The following is a 23360-nucleotide window of genomic DNA, read 5'->3' as shown; positions in this document are numbered from 1 at the left end:
ATATTGGAGTATAGTTGATTAACAATGTTGTGATAGTTTCAGGTCTTCAGCAAAGTGATTCAGTTTTGCATATACATGTATCTCTTCTTTTTCAAATTCTTTTCCCATTTGGGTTGTTGCATACCATTGAGCAGAGTTCCCTGTGCTATACAGTAGGTCCTTGTTGAGGAAATACCATTCTTTGCTCAGTCCCCCAACTGGAAAATCAGACTTTCTGGAGGTGAAAGTTATTACCAAATTCCACTGGGTGCACCTCCTGGAGGTTGGTGCTTCTCATATGTTTTTTTGTGCACCAGCTTTTCCCTTCAATAAGGTGTCTTTTCACTGGAAGAAAATTATTTTTAAGCTTGTGGTTGGTGGAAGCCAGCATTTCTCTTTCTAGATGAATTATTTGGACCAACCCCACTTTCCTGTGCAGTCTTGGGAACTGGTTTAAAGTAATTGTTTACAGATACTTTCATTTTGACTTTCTAATTCTCCTTAACTTTTCAGGAGCCCACCAAGTTCTGGGCAGAGGCCTTTCCCTATAGCGATGCAGATACAGTGCACTTAAGTTAAAAATGCCAGAATGGGGACTTCCCTGGTGGCGCAGTGGTTAAGAATCCGCCTGCCAGTGCAGGGAACACGGGTTCGATCCCTGGTGGGGGAAGATCCCACATGCTACGGAGCAACTAAGCCCCACCACAACTACTGAGCTTGCACTCTACAGCCCGTGAGCCACAAGTACTGAAGTCCACGCACCTAGAACCCCTGCTCCGTAACCAGAGAAGCCACTGCAATAAGTCCGCACACTGCAACGAAGACCCAATGCAGCCAAAAATAAATTAATAAATTATTAAATAAATAAAACAAAATAATGACTGGTTCAGTAGCATCGCCCACCAGTATGACCAGTCATCAAAAAAAAAAAAAAAAAAAAAAGTCAGGATGTCAGGATCGGTGTGTGCCACCGTGTGGCCATGGTGGAGAACTGCATCTTCAGTGTTCTGGAGAGCAAGCCCTGACCCTGAAATATCGTAGCAACTATCCCCTGAGCTAAGGTCTAGGGTAGTAATTTTAGTCTTTAAGCTGCGTTTTACCCACGGAATTCCTGAGTCAGTAGGTCTGGGGAGGCACCTGAGAATTTACATTTCTAAGTTCCTGAGAGATGTCGTTCCTGCTGGTTGGGGGACTGCATTTTGAGAACCACTGTCCTAGTGTAATGAAAAGCCAATAGTTTTGAGCTCTCAGCTCCACCACTGCAGGTTCCCACCCAACTCCAAATCAAAGGTGATCCGGGTGTTCCAGTCTGTACAAACTGTGTGGAAGAGGTGGGGGTAATCTGGTCCATGTCCCTGACCACAAGGGGGCGCGCTATAAAATTATCTGTTGCCTCATTAGGTCATCAGGAAAAGCTCAGAGAGGTGCTGGGAAAGGAGAGCCCAGATGAGGTCCGGCTTACCCAAGAGAAGCCTTACTGTTGACTGGGGCACACTGGGACATGGACAAAGTCGAACCTGGCCACCTTTCCACCCTTCCGGACGCTTCCTTTTTGTTTTGGCTTCTCCACCTGTCTGGGTTCCAAGTCCTGAGGCATCTTGCTCCTAGAACTCTGTCTTAAGCTGTAAATGAGAAATGATGCAAGTGATGCACCTTTTCAGAAATTCCTGAAGTAAAAAATTATCTGTGATTCAAAGGGAAGGGCTTTTATGAGTCTTTAAGAGTGCATTTCAGGCACCTTGTCAGGCCATTGTGTTAATGTTTTTAGTGCGTGTGCCTGGTTTGCAAACCCACCACGATGTTGGGACTGCCTCCTAATAACACCACAGATGCTGATGAGACTTTCCCCTCTTTGGGAGATCTCACCCAGACACCGAACTGAGGGCCTGTGTGAGATACTGCAACCTCAGATGATATTTTCTAGATGGGACGCTGGTTGCTTAGATAACAGCACCCAGATATGGTGAGCATCCATCAGAAAGACGGGGAAGAAGGCACACTGGATTTGGGGAGCAGGTGTCATTTGGTTTGCTTCCTTAACCTTGGGTGAAGGTGGACATTGGCCATCCAGAGATCTCTCCAATAATTGGCTCCTCCCTATGTCTTTTCCTTCTTTTCTGATGAGTACATGCATGTCTGCTCTCTGCTAGAAATCTCTGTGTGAATAAACAGAAACCTGTCTGCTTGAATTCTTTTAGATCTGGGGTCATAGTTCTGAATTTAGAAACTTGCTGCCTATTTTGAGTGGTATTTGCCATGGGAACCAAGTGAACAAACTTATATTTGGCCAGGATTAGTGTAGTTCAATATCCCTTGGTAGCAATGGTGGGGAGGGAGCATTCACCATGATCTTTCGATGTGGACCTTTTTGTTCTAAAAGTCTTTATTGAATTTGTTACAATATTGCTTCTGTTTTATGTTTTGGTTTTTTGGCCCCCGAGGCATGTGGGATCTTAGTTTGCCGACCAGAGATCAAACCCACACCTCCTGCATTGGAAGGTGAAGTCTCAACCACTGGACCACCAGGGAAGTCCCCACCATGATCTTCTTTTTGGTTCTTTATGTGAGAATCAGCCACAAGAAGCAGAAAGTCCTTGGGGAATAGGCATGGAATAATGGAGCTCGAACTTGACATAGAGCTCATTTGATTCAACCCTACTGTTTACTGATGATGAAGTTGAAAACCAGAGAGATGATGAAAGGAGTCTGCACCGGGTCAAGAGTTTAGTAGTTGAGGGGAGATGTTCACCCAGGTCTTCAGTCTTAACCCAGGCTTTTCCTTTCAGCTATCCCATCTGCTGTCTTTTGCATGCTCATGACCCTAGATCTTGCTCCAGAAAAACTTTAACAAGCTTTACCTATTATGTACAAAATAAGGATGAGGTAGACTGCACAAAGAAAATTGTAGACTAGAAAAAATAAGGTGAAGTCAGATATCAGACGAGTATTTCAAAAGTACACTGTGAGGGAATGTACATTTCCTGGAAATGAGTTACAAATTTGGCTTTAAGTTTACTAGCTGTCATGCAAACAGGGCAAAGTGATTACGTAGTTTCTTAAAAAGTTAAACAAACACTTTCCATATGATCTAGCTATTCTACACCCAAATATTAACCGAAGAGAAATAAAAGCATACAAAGACTTGCACATAAATGTTCAGAGCAGCTTTACTTGTAGTAACCAGAAACTGAAAGCAACTCAAATTTCCATCAATAGGTTAATGGATAAACAAATTGTCATATGACCATATAATGGAATAACAATCAGCAAAAAAAAGGAATGAGCTGTTGATACACACAACATGGATGACTCTCAAAATAATTGTGCTGAATGAAAGAAGTCACAAAAAGTGTACATACTTTATGATTCCATTTATGTAAAACTCTAGAAAAAGCAACATAATCTATAGCCACAGAAAGCTGATCAGAGGTTGCTTGGGAATGAGGAGTGCAGGGAGGGGTGGAAGGGAGAAATTGCAACAGGGCATGAGGAAACTTTGAGGGGCTTAAGTATGTTCATGTCATGCCTGTGGTGATGGTTTCACAGGTATATAATACACCAAAACATATCAAATTTTACACTTAAATATATACAGTTTATTATACATCAATTGTACTCTCATAAAGCTGTTAGGAAAAATGTTATTGCTTACATAAGTACAGTTATTCCTAGCACTGAGATGTGAGAGAAGTTTTTCCTCTGTGGGTTTCATAATGTTGCTTCTCGTAGTCTTCCCCAATGTAAACCAATGGTAGAATGCCAAAGCACTATTTAGCAAGAACAATTCTATGAAGGATAGTTAGAGATGACTAGGAGATGGGATATAATGTATTTTAGATGTGCAGCTGTCTCTTGGTCTGCTTTAGTCTGGAGATAAGATTTTAGATATCAGAAGAAAAGCTGTATTACCAGTCCTCTAGCCAACCCTTCCTAAATATTGTCCCTGTCAAAGGATGTCTCAATAAGTGATAAGGAACAGTAGTTTTGAGATTTTACTCATTGATAAGTATATAGACTGTAGGAATATGTTAGGGACTGGGTTGAATTCCTCAAAAGTCAAGGAACCAGACAGTTCCATGACCCCAGGGAGGACCATACTATTCCTCTGTGGGGTAGGAGACAAGGGAGTAACTGTTTATTGTCTCTTCACCTAGTGTTTTGAATATTCTCTACTTTGCGTTGTCCTCTGAAACATTCAGGGGAATGAGCATGATTTCTTCAACCAGCTAGCAAGCACCATCTGGGCAAAATCACCATCCTGTATTTCCTTGGTATACACCACAGTGCCAAGCAGGAAAATGAGCATATGGAAAGCCTTCAATAAATGCTTGTAAAACTGAATAAAGTGTTGGGTATAAGAAAAGGGGTGTGGATTATATTTTTAATGATTAGTGAATACCTGCCCCCCTGAGACATCTTTTCTGATTGTCTCAGCTCATCTCATTTCTTTGTTCTGTGTGTCTCTGACTCTTCCGTGCTTTGCCATTACATGTACTCTACAGTGGCCTGACTGTCTTTGGTTTATGTCTGTGCTGGGTGGCAGTAGCGTGTGCAGTTTCTTCCTCCACTCTCTTTTGAGTCTTGGTTCCCGAGGTCATTGACACTCCAAGAATACCCTTCTCTACCCCAACAAAGGCGCCCAGTGTGGGATGGATATTATCCTCTGTATTGATCTGTCTGGCTCTGTAATAAAAACATTTACAGAGGCACTATTTTCTGTGCGATATTAAGCTTGGCTATTTAACAAGCTTCAAAAAACCCAAAGAAACAGACTCCATTATTATGTGAAATTTATAGATAAATAGATTAAGGCTCAGAGTGATTATGTAATTCTCCTATTATCACACAGGTAATCACTTGAAAGAATTATGGCCTTAAATTACAGTCTGACATTATAATCTATTCTCTTAACCACTCTGTCATACTGATTTCCATAAGAGCTTACTTTTATTGAAACTTTTTTCACTGCCCTCACTTCTTCAGGGCTTTTCTTTTTACTTGGTGATGGATTTAATTAGATATAATTATGTGTGCTAATGTACTAATTATCAGTACCACCCAGAAAATAAATGCCTTACCTAGGATATATAAATGTCAAATAACTTTAAGGATCATTACTATTGCTGGAAATTTTATTACCTTGATAGTCTGGTGAAGATGACATTTTGTAACATTTCCCTAGCTGTCAACTTGCTCTGCTTGTAAAGTTGATCCTCCATCCTAAATTTTTCCTGTTTCTTACAACAGAAGGCAGAACAGTGTGTGTGTGTGTGTGTGTGTGTGTGTGTGTGTGTGTGTGTGTGTGTGTCTTGCAGGAGTTGGAAGAGGGGTTTGACTCCAATAGTTCTTTAAAGGCAACATTGTCTTCTTGACAAGCTGCCCTCTCCCAAGATAAGAACCATGCTTCCTCTTTGGTGATTTGGGGCTGACTGGGAATGGTAGTCATCGTCAGTCACCCTTTGTCAAACCTCTGCCAGCCCCATTTTCTGGATGGTTCTCTTTAGAGCAGCCTTGACATCAGTGTTCTGGAGGCTATAGATGATGGGATTGAGGATGGGGGTGAGTACAGCATAGAAGAGGGAGACAAGAGGGTCAGTGACGGGATCATAGCTGGCCTTAGGGCGGATGTAGATAAAGATCGCAGTGCCATAGAAGAGGGAGACCACACCAGGTGGGAGGAGCAGGTGGAGAAGGCTTTGGGGCGGCCAGCAGCAGATGGGATCCAGAAGATAGTATCCAGGATACTCCCATAGGAGCCCAGGATGAGGCCAAAGGGGCAGAGGATGAGGAAAGCAGTGGCCAGGATCATCTGCAGTTCATTGAGTGAGGTGTCCCCTCATACCAGCTGCAGGACAGCCTGGATCTCACAGAGGAAGTGTGGGATGGCATTGGGGCCACAGAAGGGCAAGGAGAAGATGAAGGAGGTGTGGCCCAGGCCCACCATTGCTCCACAGCCCCACGCTGACCCAGCTAGACACAGGCACATCCGATAGCTCAGCAGCAGGGGGAAGCGAAGGAATTTGCAGATGGCTGCATAGCGGTCATAGGCCATGGCTGCCAGGAGGCAACACTCCGTGGCATCTGGGGAGAGCACAGCCAGAGTGAGGGATGTGGCGCTGACCCGTGAGGAGGTGGTGAAGCAGTAGGGGGTTGGTGACGGACGTGTAGCCAATCTCCAGGGCTGAGAGGATTCGAAGGAAGAAGTACATGGGGGTCTGGAGGGCAGCGTCAGCTGAGACCAGCACCACAATGAGGAGGTTGCCAGCCACCGTGAGCAGGTAGACAGTGAGAAAGAAAGAGAAGATCAAGCTCTGGAGCTCGGCCAGGTGGGAGAAGCCAATAAGAATGAATTCAGTCACCACAGAGGTGTTTGTACGCATCCTGCTCACGTCCCTTCTGAATGAAGGATAAAAGAAATGACAAGGGGGGCTTCCCTGGTGGCATAGTGGTTGAGAATCTGCCTGCTAATGGAGGGGACACGGGTTCGAGCCCTGGTCTGGGAAGATCCCACATGCCGTGGAGCAACTAGGCCCGTGAGCCACAACTACTGAGCCTGCGTGTCTGGAGCCTGTGCTCCGCAACAAGAGAGGCCACGATAGTGAGAGGCCCGCGCACCGCGATGAAGAGTGGCCCTCACTTGCCGCAACTGGAGAAAGCCCTCGCACAGAAACGAAGACCCAACACAGCCAAAAATTAAAAAAAAAAAAAAAAATCTTCCCAATCTAGATGCCACAGACATTTCTTCACTGAACTCTCACTATTCTGTGCTAAGCATTGCCCTCATTCCAAGTTCTTTTTGTAGAGCATATATTCTTACATAAGGCAATGTATCAGGGCATTAACAACTTAAGATAAATGAATTCTGTGAACCTCTCTTTTGGGAAGAGAAGGAAGCTTAAGAGCCCTGGACCCCTAAACAGGATAAGGGAGAAAGGGATCAAGACAATATTTCCATAATTTCAAGTCTTGCCATCCCTGCAGAGCACAAAGCCCACTCCCACTTCCTACCATGTACCCACCCAACAGTGGCCAGTGCAAGGTCTCAACAAAAGAGAACTCAGCAGCCAAACGACCTGGTTCTCTACATGGAAACCTTCCTCACATTCGGTAGGTATCAATGCCTCTCTCATCCCCTTCCAGATGCCTTCCCAGCCACCCCACCTACCCAGCACTCTCCCTCATCCATTCCTGAGAGCTCTCCCGTATCTCGGAGGTGCTCTCCCTTTCTCCATCCCCCCATCCCCATTATCCAATCCCAAGTTACACAGAGCTTGGCAGCCATCTCTACAATCAGGGACGAAGAATCAGGAGACAGAGAAAAGGTCCTGGCCCCCAGTTTATATAAGCAGCTAAGAAGGAAATCCCCTGCCTGACGGCTGTGCTTATCAAGCTTTCCTGTACCATTTGTTCTCATAAGGTCTCCTCAATTTACTTTCACTTTTGCTACAGCAGAGTCAGTAAACAAAAATACCTTCTGATCAAGCACTTCTCCCCACAACCAATCCATTTGCCCTCCCTGTTCCAAATATGGCATGGTCCTTCTCTGCTGAGAAGTTTTCCCTGATTAACAACCCACCTCTCCCAGTCCCGACTTATGACTTCCCAGCCTGCAGTCCTGGACCCTCACCGGCTTGAAGACCTTTAAAGCTTGTGGTCTCCCCTGCTGCTTTTAAGAGCCCCCCAGTAGTGAGAGACCTTCCTGAGGACAAGGGCGCCTGGGAGAGGACGGTAAGAGTCAGTGTGGAGCGATGTGACCAGCAGCAGACTGTTCACACCAGCCTGGCGGAATGTGTGAAGCGCGCCTGGAGGAGACATAGGATACATAACCCTGGACTGAGAAGAGACGTGAGTTCCAGTGCCGGGGACGCCACTCACTAAATTAACTTGAGCAAGTCTGTTCACCTTCCTAGATGTTGGTGTTCTGGTCTATAAAGTGATATGATCAGAGAGAATTCCTAAGTATATTCCAGGCTCAGAAAAGTTTGTTTATAAAATGTCCTTTACAAAGAACTTTAGATTCCTGGGTCTTGAGCTTCCTAGCACTCTTCCTACCCTGTCTGAGAACGTGCAAAGCAAATCCACTACTTGAGAACAATCCAAGTCCCACAATCAAATGCTGACTCCCATCCTCCACACACAAAACAAACACACATCCCTTTCACAGCACAGTGCCTCTATCTCCTCACCTTTACTCCTGGACACTCACTAGTGTGATCTCAGAGATACCTAAAGAGCTACTTACTCCCTGGCTCTGGAGATTTGGATTGGGACAAAAAGGAAGTACATAGGCTGTGTGTGCTCAGGGCGTTTTCTTGATCATTCTGATCTCCTAACATACCAGTCCCAGGGACGCCACTCACTAAGTTAACTTGAGCAAATCTGTTCACCTCCCTAGATGTTGGTTTTCTGATCTATAAAATGATATGATCAGAGAGAATTCCTAAGTGTATTCCAGGCTCAGAAAACTTTGTTTAATCCCTGCCCTCTCCGAAAGTCTCAGGACATCGTCACAAAACCCACTTTTAAAACATTGTTTATTAAAAGTGCTTCAAATGTTTTCAAAGTAAAAGGCCTGTAAAAATACCAAGTTGTCATCTTTGCTGTTTTCAGTGGCCATTTACTGTACCTTCACTCACTGACAAATTTCAAATGAGCCCATTTTAATACAGGGGTTTCCATCCTGGAGAACCGGGTTTTACAGAAGTGCCTACACAGAGTAACGGGGTCCAAGAGCTCATTCCACTATTTGAACAAGCTTAACATTAAGTCATGTCCTCCGATTTGAAGCTCTTATTAGGCAGTTAATAAAATTGGTAAAACGAATTATTATTTAAATGTACTTTGTGGGGTAGACATACTTTTGTAAACAGAATGAATATGAAGGGGGAAGAATGCAACCTGATGGAATAGACTGGAAACCTTGACCTGCTGTTCTCCCTTCAGATATCTCTCCAGGTTCTCTGATTAGAAAAGCAGATTGTGACCTTTGGGTGCTGCACGGTAGAAAAGGGCTGCCCTGCGTCCAATGTCCAGCAGGATCCGGGGGCTCTGCAACATCACCAGTGGCCACATAGAAGATGTCAGATCAGGTTGAGGGCGACAGGGAAGTGAAACCCCAACAGGAGGACAAGGATGAGAAAGCAGGTCTGGAAAGAGAAAGAAAAAGCTGTACACAGCAGACTTGAGTAAACTGCTTCAATTTTCAAATTTTATTTACACCTATTACTTTCTTAGGTCTCTGTGTCATTTCTGGAAAGAGAAGAGGGAGAGTAGATGGTTAAAGCTTCTTATAATTAAGTCTCTCTCTTCTCACACCCTTTCTCTCACCGCGTGGCATGAGGGACCTGAGAGAGAAGGGAAAGCAGAGGATGCAACCCGCCTTGGGATGAATGAGAGCAAGCAGAGTTTAGGGGTCTCTAGGTAGGCAGGAGTATCCCTGGGTGGCAGGCCCTGCCTGGACCAGCCCGTGCTTCCCCACTGGGCAGAGGTGAACAAAGAGCCTCGAGTGCAGGGGTCAGAGCCCGCAGGAAGATCGCAGCCTGGTGCCAAGGGAGAGGAGAACTGCTCTCCCAGGACTGTGAGTGAGGAAAGACTACACTGCGAGGCAATTCCGCAGGGCAGTAGAGAAACTGCCCACTGGATCTGGGGATTTCCAGCCTAGAGTTACTCCAGGGCAAGCCAGGGATTTTCCCGGGGAAAACTAATTCAGGAGATTCCCTCCCCAGATAGGATCTGGATTCTGAGAAGCGATATCCTTTCAAGGAACGAGAATAACAAATCTGGACTCTGATTTCTCTTTTCCCTCCAGCGGGAGGGCGGTTCCAAACCCCCAATGCCCCTTTGCTGACTACAGCTTCCTCTTGGGACCTGACAACTCTTTGCTTCTCTCCACAGTGTCAGTCTGATTTATTTTTTCTCCCTGGGTCACAATACACTTTTTCAGAAGCAAAAAGATCTCTTTTCATTTGCCCCTCTAACAAATTCAGAAAACAGCCAAGGTCAAAGAGCATTTTGTGGAGATTTTGGTGGTTATAAAACAAATGTCTCAGATATCTAAAGCCTCCCAGCTTGGCACTAGCTGATGGGGTGGTCTAGGGCTAGTCACGGCCCCCACTGAGGCCTCCTGGAGCAGAAGCCTTGTTTCCATCTCTTTCATAATGCCCATGAGAGAGTTCGTAAAACTGCTTTGGGATCAGGAATATTGCTTCAGAAATGCCAACCAAACTCAATCAAAATGCAACTGTGAATTCTTATTTAATGATGGTTGGGGGAAAAGTTTGTCCACTCTCAAAGAAGGATAATTTGGAAAATACATTTCAAAATCAAACATGGACATGCCAAACTAAAACAACCCAAATACCTTTCCATAATAGGGAAATAGATAACTGAACTGTAGAATACCATCAGAAATAAAAATGGATGGGTTATACCTGCAAGCAATGATATGGATGGATATGCCACATACAGATTGATTGGAAAAAAAACAAGACCAAGGAGACTACAGAAAAGTATGATACTTTTCATAACTCTTCAAAACAAGCAAAACTAAAAAGAGATAAGCTACGTTGAAATAAAAACAGATAAGCTACGTTGAAATTCAGAGTATGTTTGTTTTTTAAATAAATGAAGCCCAATCTAAATGCTGATAGGAGTAACTTGAAGATTTTCAACAGGGAATAAGGCATTTAAGAACCCTCTGATACCTCATCCTGTCATATTTAGAGTCTAAAGTTTAACTTTGGGAACTTAATGTTTGGTGAAACAACTTACTGAATGTCACTAATGTATGTGACATTCAGTAATGTCACTAATGTATGTGACATTCTTATTACTTAATTGAGAGATGTAATGTGTATTCACTCTGTTAAAGGTAAAATAATGTTATGATCTAAAACATGAATGTTCTAAAGGGAAATCAATACAAGCAAAACTGAACAATATAGTGTTTAGGACCATATATGTGTGCCATCAAGCTGTCATAAAAATGTAAAAACCATGAGTGTTGATTATGACAAAATTATGCTTTAGAGTTTACATATCTTACATGTATTCTTTTGTGGTACCAAAACTGGTGACAAAAATATAATTTTTAAAATGTCATCTACATATCCTAAACCCAGCAATTCCACTTTAGGAATTTATTCTATTAATATACTCATATATGTATGAAATAAGATATGTACAAGCCTATTCATGTGATATTATTTGTAATCAAAAAAATGGAAACAACATTTATCAATAAAGAATAAATGAAGGTGTATATAGTGGAATTAACTGAAAAAATCAAGTTACAAAATGTTTAATATTCTGATATTTAAAAAGATAAATATATACACATATGCTGAAATATGCATACAATATCTCTGGGAGGAAAGAAACTGTATTGCCTAAGGAACTGGAATGGGAAGGAGATTTACTTATTATGTGCCTTGTCCTGTTGTTATGTTTTTAGTTTTGCATTGTCAACTAAAAAAATATATTCACAACCTAAAAGTTCAGGGTTATGTTTTATACAGGGGACATACTGAGGACCGCAAACCCAGGAGACTTTCTCAAGTAACCTTGAGAAAACTGCTCTGAGGAGGCAAGGAGGGAGCTAGGATATATAGGAGTTTTGCAACAAAGGGCAGGTAGTAGGAACAAAAGAGTACTGTTGATAAAAGAAAACTAGGGATCTCAAGTTAAGGAATTTAGTGCTTTTCTATGTATGGGAGGATGCAGGAGTCTGGGCTCACTGATATCATTCCTTTGATATGCACCTCAGTTACCTGGGGCCAATATCCTGTGTTTTCTCATCCTGAGTTCCCTCAGATCTCACCTTTGGGAGTGGCTGCAGTCGGATGGCTGCTACATGGCAGATATTCTTTGTTTCCTTCCTGAGTTCCCTCTGGGCTCACCTCTACTGCAATCACTGATGACTGTGACATCATTAGTTTTCTGATATGGCAGGCAATATTTTATTTCTCAGCAATCTGTGTATGTTTTACCTATTCAATAGCAAAAGGGTGGCGGGCAGAGGAAGGGAGTAAAGGGAGGGGTATGTATCTTTTTTATGCTGTCATTGGCTCAGGACAGAACTGGCTATAACATATGCACCAATGGGAACCAATTTCTATGCTCATCACTAGTTGCCAAGCAAATAGCCATGAAAAGCTAGCGCTATAATAGGTTAACTGTCAGGACCCTGTGCCTTCCCTACTCCCAAACACACAACATCCACTAATATTTTACATACCCCAAAACTTGGAAAGATTAATAATATATTCTATAATATTATCTGAAATCAAAGGAATTTAAAATTAGCTAAAATCAGAGGCCAAACCTAACCAAAATAAACCAAAATATATATATAACTCAGGGATAGTCACTGAGCCTAGATCTTGGGTCTGATGGCAATGTGTGAAAACTGACTAAATCGACAAAATAACTGGAGTAGCTAATGCACTAGGAGGTGTGGGGTGGTGTGTGGGCCAGTGGCCCACATCCACTTTGCAGCAGTCAGGCCTTCCTGGAAAAAATTCAGGCTCTGCTTCCTACTTTTTATGCAAGTTATTTAACCATCCTGAAGCTTAGTACTTTCTTCTGTAAGTTGGGGATTTCACTTAGGATTAGGTTCTGCTAATCCTTAACACATATCTAAAAATATTTGGCTTCAAAAAGATAGAAGTGGCTTCAAAATCCAGAGGTAGAAGACTCAGAGCCAGTATGATAGTTCTGTTCCACAAAAACCTCAGGACCACACTCCTTTGAACTCTGCTATTCTTAGGATACGGTCCACATTTTTGTGGTCCAAAATGGTATCTAGTGCTCCAGCCATTACATCATTATTCCAGGATATGACAGAACTGATGAAAGAAGATGGCCAAAGAGAAGGCTTCAATAGTATTTTAAGAAAGGCTCCAGGAAACAGCCAGAGGGGATTTCTCCTACATCCCATTGCCTAGCATCTTACAACCACATGAAGCTGAAAGGGAGGTTGTGAAATCGTTTTTACTCTGAGTAGGCATAACCTATCTGAAATAATATGGGAGGAGGGAGAACTACTACTAGGGAATAATGAGCAGTCTATGGTATAATAGGAAAAACGGTATCTACATCACATGACAGTTATGATGATTAAATGAGATTTCATAAGTGGTTAGGCTTTCGCTAATCTACAGAATTAAGACCAGAAAGTGGAAATAGAAATGAGGCAAATTTTAACACAGAATAGCCCCGTAAAAATATAAAGTATAAAAAAAAAATGGAATGGAGAAAGCAACTATACTCTAATAAAAATTAATTATAAAAAAAGTGGACTGGGAAAAAATGGCCCGAGACAATTCAAAAAGTGGTGAGTTATAAGGGGATTTTGGTGTATCAAAGAAAGATTAAGGGGCTTCCCTGGTGGCACAGGGGTTGAGAATCTGCCTGCCAATGCAGGGAACACGGGTTCGAGCCCTGGTCGGGGAGGATCCCACATGCCGCTGAGCAACTGGGCCCGTGAGCCACAGCTGCTGAGCCTGCGCGTCTGGAGCCTGGGCCCCGCAACGGGAGGGGCTGCGATAGTGAAAGGCCCGCGCACCGCGATGAAGAGTGGCCCCGCTTGCCACAACTAGAGAAAGCCCTCGCACAGAAACGAAGACCCAACACAGCCAAAAATAAGTAAATAAATAAATAAATAAAGTAGCTATTAATTTTTTAAAAAAAAGAAATGACAAGGGAAAGTTGCAATTATGGAATTGTGAGGTGGACAAAGTAGACCTCTTGTTGCATCTGATCAAAGCATTGGAACTTCTTTTCTTTAATTAATTAATTAATTAATTAAACATCTTTATTGGAGTATAATTGCTTTACAATGGTGTGTTAGTTTCTGCTTTATAACAAAGTGAATCAGCTATACATATACATATATCCCCATATTGCCTCCCTCTTGTGTCTCCCTCCCACCCTCCCTATCCCACCACTCTAGCTGCTCACAAAGCACTGAGCTGATCTCCCTGTGCTATGCAGCTGCTTCCCACTAGCTATCTGTTTTACATTTGATAGTGTATATATGTCCATGCCACTCTCTCACTTCGTCCCAGCTTACCCTTCCCCCTCCCCGTGTCCTCAAGTCCATTCTCTATTGTCTGCATCTTTATTCCTGTCCTGACCCTAGGTTCTTCAGAACATTTTGGTTTTTTTAGATTTCATATATATGTGTTAGCATACGGTATTTGTTTTTCTCCTTCTGACTTACTTCACTCTGTAGAATGAAACCGGACTACTCTCTTATACCATACACAAAACTAAATTCAAGATGGATTAAAGCCTTAAATATAAAACCTGAAACTGTAAAACTCCTAGAAGAAAAAACAGGCAGTATGTCTTTGACATCAGTCTTAGTAATATTTCTTTGGATGTCTCCTCAGGCAAGAGAAATGAAAGTAAAAATAAACTAATGGGACTACATGAAACTAAAAAGCTTTTGCACAGTGAAGGAAACTATCAACAAAATGAAAAGGCCATCTACTTACTGAGTGGGAGAAGATATTTGCAAATGATATGACTGATAAGGGATTAATATCCAACATATGTAAACAGCTCATACAACTCAACATCAAAAAAGCAAACAACTCAATTTAAAAATGGGCAGACGAATTGAATAGGCAAGGATATTGAGAAAGGGAACACTTGTACACTGTTGGTATGAATGTAAATTGGTGCAGCCACTGTGGAAAAAGTATGGAGGTTTCTCAAAAAACTAAAAATAGAACTATGACTCAGCAATTCCACTCCTGGGTATATATGTGAACAAAACAAAACAAAACAAAACAAAAACACTAATTTGAAAAGATACATGCACCCCAGGGTTCATAGCAGCATTATTTACAATTGTCAAGAAATGGAGAGGACTTCCCTGGTGGTCCAGTGGTTAAGAATCCACTTTACAATGCAGGGGACACGGATTTGATCCCCGGTTGGAGAACTAAGATCCCACATGCCGTGGGGCAACTAAGCCTGTGCACCACAACTACTGAGCCCATGCACTGCAACTACTGGGCCCACATGCTCTGGAGCCCACATGCCCACAACTAGAGAGAAGCCTGTGTGCTGCAGTGAAGAGCCTGTGTACTGCAATGAAAGTTTCCACGTGCCGCAATGAAAATCCCACATGCCACAACTAAGACCCGATGCAGCCAAATAAATAAATAAATATTTTTTTAAAAAAGAAATGGAAGCAACATAAGTGTCTATCAACAGGTGAATGGATAAAGGAGATGTGGTATGTGTGTGTATACACACATACATACACACACACACACACACACACACACACACACACACACACACACACAATGGAATATTACTCAGCCATAAAAAAGAATGAAATAATGCCCTTTGCAGCAACATGGATGGACCTAGAGATTATTATACTAATTGAAGTGAACCAGACAAAGACAAATATCATATGATATTGCTTATATGCAGAATCTAAAAAAGATGATACAAATGAACTTATATACAAAACAGAAATAGACTCACAGACATAGAAAACAAACTTACAGGGACTTCCCTGGTGGTGCAGTGGTTAAGAATCTGCCTGCCAATGCAAGGGACATGGGTTTGAGCTCTGGTCCTGGAAGATCCTACATGCTGAGGGGCAACAAAGCCCGTGCTCCACAACTACTGAGCCTGTGCTCTAGAGCCCACAAGCCACAACTACTGAGGCTGCATGCCACAGCTATGGAAGCCTGCGTGCTTAGAGCCTGTGCTCCGCAACAAGAGAAGCCACTGCAATGAGAAGTCCATGCACTGCAACGAAGAGTAGCCCCCGCTCGCCGCAACTAGAGAAAGCCCACACGCAGCAACAAAGACCCAACACAGCCAAAAATAAATAAATAAATAAATAAATAACAATTTTTAAAAAAAGGTAACAAACTTTTGGTTACCAAAGGGGAAAGAGGGGGAGGGACAAATTAGGAGTTTGGGATTAACATATACACATTACTATATATAAAATAGATAACCAACAAGGACCTACTGTATAGCACAAGGAGCTATACTCAATATTTTGTAACAACTTATAAGGAAAAAGAATCTGAAAAAGAATAGAGATATATATATGTATAAATGAATCACTTTGCTGTACATCTGAAACTACAACACTGTAAATCAATTATACTTCAATAAAAAAAAGAACAGGCAAAGTTTATTTGAGCTGTCAAAACAAAGTATCACAGATTGGGTGGATTAAATAAAGCAATTCATTTTCTTACAGTTCTGGAATCTAGAGATCAAAGTGTTGGCAGGGTTAGTTTCTTCTGATTCTGCTCTCATTGGCTTATAGAAGTCTGTCTTCTCCTACATATTAAGACATTGGTTTTCCTCTGTGTGTGTGTGCCCTAATCACCTCTTCTTTTTTTTTTTTTTGACTTTTAGAATTTTATTTATTTTTTATATATTAGTGTATACATGTCAATCCCAATCTCCCAATTCATCACCCCACCCCCCCACCCCCCGCCACCTTCCCCCCCTTGGTGTCCATATGTTTGTTCTCTACATCTGTGTCTCTATTTCTGCCCTGCAAACCGGTTCATCTGTACCATTTTTCTAGGTTCCACATATATGCGTTAATATACGATATTTGTTTTTCTCTTTCTGACTTACTTCACTCTGTACGACAGTCTCTAGATCCATCCACATCTCTACAAATGACCCAATTTTGTTCCTTTTTATGGCTGAGTAATATTCCATTGTATGTATGTACCACATCTTCTTTAACCATTTGTCTGTCGATGGGCATTTAGGTTGCTTCCATGATCTGGCTATTGTAAATAGTGCTACAATGGACATTGGGGTGTCTTTTTGAATTACAGTTTTCTCTGGGTATATGTCCAGTAGTGAGATTGCTGGGTCATATGGTAATTCTATTTTTAGTTTTTTAAGGAACCTCCATACTGTTCTCCATAGTGGCTGTATCAATTTACATTCCCACCAACAGTGCAAGAGGGTGCCCTTTTCTCCACACCCTCTCCAGCATTTGTTGTTTGTAGATTTTCTGATGATGCCCATTCTAACTGGTGTGAGGTGATACCTCATTGTAGTTTTGATTTGCATTTCTCTAATAATTAGTGATGTTGAGCATCTTTTCATGTGCTTCTTGGCCATCTGTATGTCTTCTTTGGAGAAATGTCTATTTAGGTCTTCGGCCCATTTTTTGATTGGGTTGTTTGTTTTTTTAATATTGAGTCTCATGAGCTGTTTATATATTTTGGAGATTAATCCTTTGTCCATTGATTTGTTTGCAAATATTTTCTCCCATTCTGAGGGTTGTCTTTTTGTCTTGTTTGTAGTTTCCTTTGCTTTGCAAAAGCTTTTAAGTTTCATTAGGTCCCATTTGTTTATTTTTGTTTTTATTTCCATTACTCTAGGAGGTGGATCAAAAAAGATCTTGCTATGATTTATATCAAAGAGTATTCTTCCTATGTTTTTCTCTAAGAGTTTTATAGTGTCCGGTCTTACATTTAGGTCCCTAATCCATTTTGAGTTTATTTTTGTGTATGGCTAATCACCTCTTCTTAAACGGATACTAGTCATATTGGATTAGGCTCCATTCCAATGGCCTCATTTAACCTTAATTATCTCTTTAAAGACCCTCTCTCCAAATACAGTCACATTCTGAGGCACTGGGCCTTAGGGCTTCAACATATGAATTTTTCTGGGGAAGGGGGAGGTGGAGGCACACAATTCAGCTCATAACAGCACCACAAGGAAGAAAACTACAGACCAATGTAATCAAATAAACCAGCACTTGTTCACTGCTTTACATGTTATTAGGTCCACTGAAAATCAGAACTTCCCTCTGAGAGAACTAAAAAGGATTTTATGTTCTTTGGTTACCTGTTCAGAAGTCTCACTGGCTTACTTAACTGATGATAGCAAGTGGGGGAGCTGGATTTCCAACACAGATGCATGGACTACAAAGCCTGTGCAATTTCCCTGCACTTATGTTAACATGAGATTATTCACTCCTCTGGAGATGCTGAACAATGGAAAGAATGGGCAGCAAATGGACATAATGGGTGGCAGGAGGAGCACCTCTTTCACTTAAAATATGCCACAGATAACTCCCCGAAAGCAAATATATAAACTTAATAAATAGAAAAGCTACATTGCACAAGTAAAAGTCAATGATTAGGAATTGTTTTCTGCTGGATATTGCACTAGCTTTGGTTTCTCTGGCTTCTCATGTGGCTCTATCACTTTGTCTCCCTCCTTGGGTAGCAGACCTTTTGCATCTGGGACACCAACACCTTCAGAGCTTCCTTGACATCCTTGTTACGGAGTGTATAGATGAGAGGATTGAGAAGGGGGGTGGGTGATGACTGAGTAGAAGATGGCCACAATCTTGTTGATATTTGACTCATACTTTACTGCTGGGTGGACATACATGAATGTGAGAATGCCGAAGTAGATTGTGACCACAGAAAGATGGGCTGTGCATGTGGAAAAGGTCTTGCGCCAGGCAGCATCTGAGGCCATGGTAAGAACTGTGGCCAGGATTTGGACATAGGAAGCCATGGTAAAGACCAGGGGCCCTAGGATAATGGCAGTGCTAAAAGCATAGCCCACTGCTTGTTCGGCTTATGTGTCTGCGCAGGAAAGGGGGAAAATTGGAATGGCATCACAGAAGTGGTTGATCTGGTTGGGGGTGCAGAAGGAGATTTGTGTAAGGAGGAATGAGGGGAACATGGGGCAGAGGAATCCCACAAACCAGCAGATGCTAGCCAGGATACCACAAGTTTGAGGGTTGAGCAGGAGTGGGTAGTGGAGTGGTTGGCAGATGGCAGCATAGCAGTCATAGGCCATGGTGGTGAGAAAGAAGAGCTCTGTGGCAGGCAAAGAGAAGGAGTAGTACTGGGTGATGCAGCTGGGAACCGAGATGACACCTTGGGAACTTAGAAAATTGGCCAGCATTTTGGGCACAGTGATTGTGGTGTACCAGAGCTCTACCGAGGAGAGGCTGCAGATAAAGAAGTCCATGGGAGTGTGGAGGCGCCCATCCAGGGTTACAATGAGCACAATGAGTGCATTGCCCATAAGGGATAAGAGGTAGATGAGGAGGAAGAGGGAGAAAAAGAGCAGCTGGAGACATGGAGAGTTGGAAAATCTCACAAAGACAAATTGAGTGACCAAGGTGCAGCTGGCTCTCTCCATTCAGCCTGGTGGGTCAACTGGGCAAGGAGAAGACATATGAAGATCTTGAGATGTCCTCCATTATGTGGTTTCCTCTCCAGCTTTATTCAACCATTTGGACTTGCACACACTCCCAGTATTCCTTTTAATTCACTCTTTGGTTGCCTCTCAGCTTCTCCAAAGCAGAGAGTACTCTACTTTTTTAAAAGTAGTATTATTGAATAGTCAAGACCCTCTCTCTTTCTCCTCATTGAAATAGGTCCTAAAATGCCCCATTTCACAGGAATTCTTTTTAGATTGATTAGAGGAGAGGATTCAGCTTCAGTGGCTCTAACTAGAGTGAACATGTAGTGACCTCGTCCTCAGGTGTAGGTTAAATCACATATTACTGCAGATATCAACTTTTTTGGACCTCAAACCAGCAATTTCATATTATTTAACTTAATATTTCCAAGAATTGGTTAGTGTGTACCCTTGCTCTCTGACCCTAAGATTCTTTAACCTTCAGGCTTGCAAAAGATGTGGAATCATACTGTTCTGTCTGTTCTGGACAGTAGCTCTGTCTTATGCCATCACATCTCAGAAGCTGGGGAGTAGTGAGTATGTTTCCCTTTGTAGAGATTCCAGCACAAGACTGGATAGAGGCACTTCATGGAGACTCCTTGATTCTGAGTATCAAAGGCAGAGTAGGAGAGATCTTGCTCAGTGGAGGGTAAGGAGAGGAATATAGTTTAACCTGAAAAGTGAATGCAGGCTTGGATTCCCAGGTGGGGATTTTGAGATGGGTTAGGATCCTTGGAAGGCAACAACTGTTATCGATATGTGCTTAAACCCAAACTGATCACAAAAGCAAGGCTCATAGGACAGTCAGGTTTGCATAGTTAAAGTTAACATTGGGATGGATGAAGGTGATAGCATTGACATTATTGAGATGTGAGCTTTACATATTTTCCAAATTTTGCAGGTTTCTTCCTTTGAAGTGCTCTAAAAATGGAAATATAAATATATTCATCATTAGGAGTAAGGTTAATACACTATACATTAAAATACATGAGAAATTGTTTTGACAAAATGTAAAGGTATGCTGCAAAATCTAATATTCAATATGATCTGGTACATATTCCCAAGATGTCAGATTACCAGTGACTTTTTAAATGTAAATTTTTGTGTCATGAAACACTTTATAATAAACACACTTTTAATATCATAAAAGATGTTTTATTTTGCTATTAAAATATTTATTTTCATGTCAGAAATATTGTTAGTTGAGAAAAACTAGAAAAAATTGACAAGTATTAAGAAGAAATTAAGAATCATCTGAATACTTTCCATTCAGTGTGATAAACATTATTTATATTGGAGTGTTAACTTATGGACTATTTTATTTTCATTCATGTATTTACACACACGTATGCACGCACACACATGCACAAAATGCACACTTGAAACCATAAAAAGAAACTTCTTAACTGTTCATCCTTTACTATCCATTCTTTTACTGCCATCCTGGTTCAGGATCTTAGTACCACTTCCTTTGTTCATGATGCTACCACCCATGAGGTTCCTCATGCTAGAAATATGGACTAATGTTCAATGACTCCCTTCTCCCCCTCTCTCTTTCCCTGCCCCCATGTCAATCTTTCGAAATATTCTGCCGAGTTTTATCCCAGAAACTTTTCTCAGTTAGGTCCCTCTTTTCTTTTTCTTTCTTTTTTTTTTTTAATTAATTTATTTATTTATTTTATCTTTGGCTGCATTGGGTCTTAGTTGCTGTGTGCGGGCTTTTCTTTAGTTGTGGTGAGCGGGGGCTACTCTTCCTTGCGTTATGCGGGCTTCTCATTGCGGTGGCTTCTCTTGTTGTGGAGCACGGGTTCTCGGCGTGCGGGCTTCAGTAGTTGTGGCACATGGGCTCAGTAGTTGTGACTCACGGGCTCTAGAGCGCAAGCTCAGTAGCTGTGGCGCACGGGCTTAGTTGCTCCGCGGCATGTGGGATCTTCCCGGACCAGGGCTCGAACCCGTGTGCCCTGCAGTGGCAGGCGGATTCTTAACCACTGCGCCACCAGGGAAGCCCCTAGGTCCCTCTTTTCTGCTCTTATTGCCACATTTAAAATAAATCCTGATCATCATTCACCTTGACTGATGCAACAGCTCCCTGAAACTAATTAGTTACATTTATACTCAGCAATCAGTCTTCTTATTTTTTGCATGCTATTTCTATGCTTAAAATTCTCAAAATAAAAAATTGATTTTTTATTACTGAAAAATAATAGTTGAAATTTATTGGGATTTCCGGAACTTCACATTAGTTATATTTTAAGTATACTTAATATACATTCCACATGTATTACCTAATCTTCACCAAAATTCTGCAAAGCAGGTATTATTTTCAAGACACAGATGAAGAATTGAGAGTCAAAGTATTTAGTAAGAGGTGGAAGCAAGACTCAAATCCAGGTCTTTGTGGTTTTGAGGCTGCCGGTGCTTCTATAAACCAGGCTGCCTGGATGACCAGGTCTAAGCTCCTTAGTAGAGGACATAAGATTTTTCGCAGTCTGGACTCCACCTACACTTTCAGTCTCATGTATCACCCCCTCATAAAGCTCTGGTAACATGGCTCTAGGGAACTCTTCACAATTTCTATTTCATACCTCCATGCATTTGCAAACACCCCATTCTTTGCTATCTAAAACTCCTTTAAATCCATCAAGACTCATGTTGAATTTGACCCCCTGTGTGAAAACTTGCTCTGCTTCTCAACTGCCAAATCCTTTATCCTGGCTGTTTAAGGTGCTTCCTTAAAGCACTTTGACTTGTCCATATTTGTGATACTTACCAAAGTGCTTCACGATATATCTGTTTATGTCTATCTTTCTAATATTAGACTTGAGCTCCTTGAAATCAGGAGCTCTATGTTATTGATGGTTGTATTCTCAAAGCCTAGGATACAGCCTGGAAGACAGAGCAGTAAAAACTAAATGTTAAGTGGAGGAATTAATAGATACACCATCAAAGCTGCTTTCTAATTGTTATCCAGTTTCTTTGTCTCCAAATTCCCTGCCAGATGGATTTTCTTGGATAAAACTTTAATTCCATCATTCTTCTGCTTAAGGCACGATGACTCCCACGACACACTATATCAAGTTCCAATTCCTTTCCTTGGCATTCTTTTGCAGATGCTGCAAAATCTGTTCCACACCACCTGTCTATGAAAGTGTAGTTTTAAGTTTACTAGTGAGATTTTTCCTATTTCCCCAGAACTCATTCTAAATTCAAACTTTCTGAGAGAGTCTGCTATCTCCCAATAAGGATTGCTGAGAGATTTAGGTCAGAAGAAAGAGCTCTACCTCTTTCCCAGTTTTTACTTACATATGAATAACACAGAGCTCCTGATTTCAAGGAGCTCAAGTCTAATAGTAGAAAGACAGATATAAACAGATGTATCATGAAGCATTTCGGTAAGTGTCATAAACATGGGATAGTCAAAGGGCTTTAAGGAACCACCGAGGATGAAGGATTTGACTTTTGAGAAGCAGAGAAATGTTTCAAGGAGGAAGTAAAATTCAATGTGAGTCTTGATGGATACAAAGGAGTTTTTAGGTATCAAAGAACAGGGTGTTTGCAAATGCATGAAGGCATGAAATGAAAACTGTGAGGACTTCTCTAGAGCCGTGTTTAAGGTGAAGGCTGGGAGGAAGCGGTGGGTTATTTTTGTGGGGAAGGCAGGGCTTGTTTGGACAGAAAGTCTAGTCCCATCTCTGACCTTCCAGTAGTCTTATTCCCTGAAGGAAAAGAGATACCTGCAGAGAAAGGGAGACTGACTTCTGATTTCCCAGCTGGATGCTCACTGGCCAGCAGACGCTAACCGAGTGAGGGAAGGAGCCTTGGGAGAGGTGATGAGGTGGTGAGGCCTCCAGGCAGAGAAGAGACAGACTCTGCTTCCTTGAATTACTGATTTCCCAGCAGTACAAAGATGAATCCTCCTGTAGGTACAGGCTCCAGAGTCAGGGTCACAGAGGGCAGATGATTTAGGGGCCATACTGGATCACTGGGCAAAGAGTTTTGGGCATCAAGAATTTAGTATGAGGCCACTAGTTGGGATTCAACTTTCAAGCTGAAGCTGAGTGGGTGGCCAAGGCTTAGGGGAGCTGCTCACCCCTGTTTAAATTAATCACACAAAGAGCTAGAGCAGAAGTTCCAACCAAGAAGAGGATGCAACCTTC

General features: G+C 42.0%; 3 protein-coding genes across 9 annotated transcripts in view; 1 reads left to right on the top strand and 2 right to left on the bottom strand.

The window, feature by feature from the left end:
• Positions 1-23360, bottom strand: part of LOC309638942 (olfactory receptor 2H1-like) — a 148240-nt gene that overhangs the window by 36837 nt on the left and 88043 nt on the right. The window lies entirely within an intron of this gene.
• The window catches only part of OR11A1 (olfactory receptor family 11 subfamily A member 1), a 46255-nt gene that overhangs the window by 18611 nt on the left and 4284 nt on the right, over positions 1-23360 (top strand). The gene's annotated exons all lie outside the window — the stretch shown is intronic.
• On the bottom strand, positions 714-10810 carry LOC309638935 (olfactory receptor 10C1-like). The gene is given in 4 exon segments (XM_082415499.1): positions 714-5644; positions 5647-5815; positions 5819-6062; positions 6064-10810. Coding segments are annotated over 4 exon segments (912 nt in total). The 5' UTR covers positions 6360-10810; the 3' UTR covers positions 714-5441.

Source organism: Balaenoptera physalus, assembly GCF_965194825.1.
Source record: "Balaenoptera physalus genome assembly, chromosome: 11".
In the NCBI taxonomy this organism is placed as follows: domain Eukaryota; kingdom Metazoa; phylum Chordata; class Mammalia; order Artiodactyla; family Balaenopteridae; genus Balaenoptera; species Balaenoptera physalus.
This window is presented reverse-complemented; position numbering and strand designations above follow the sequence as displayed.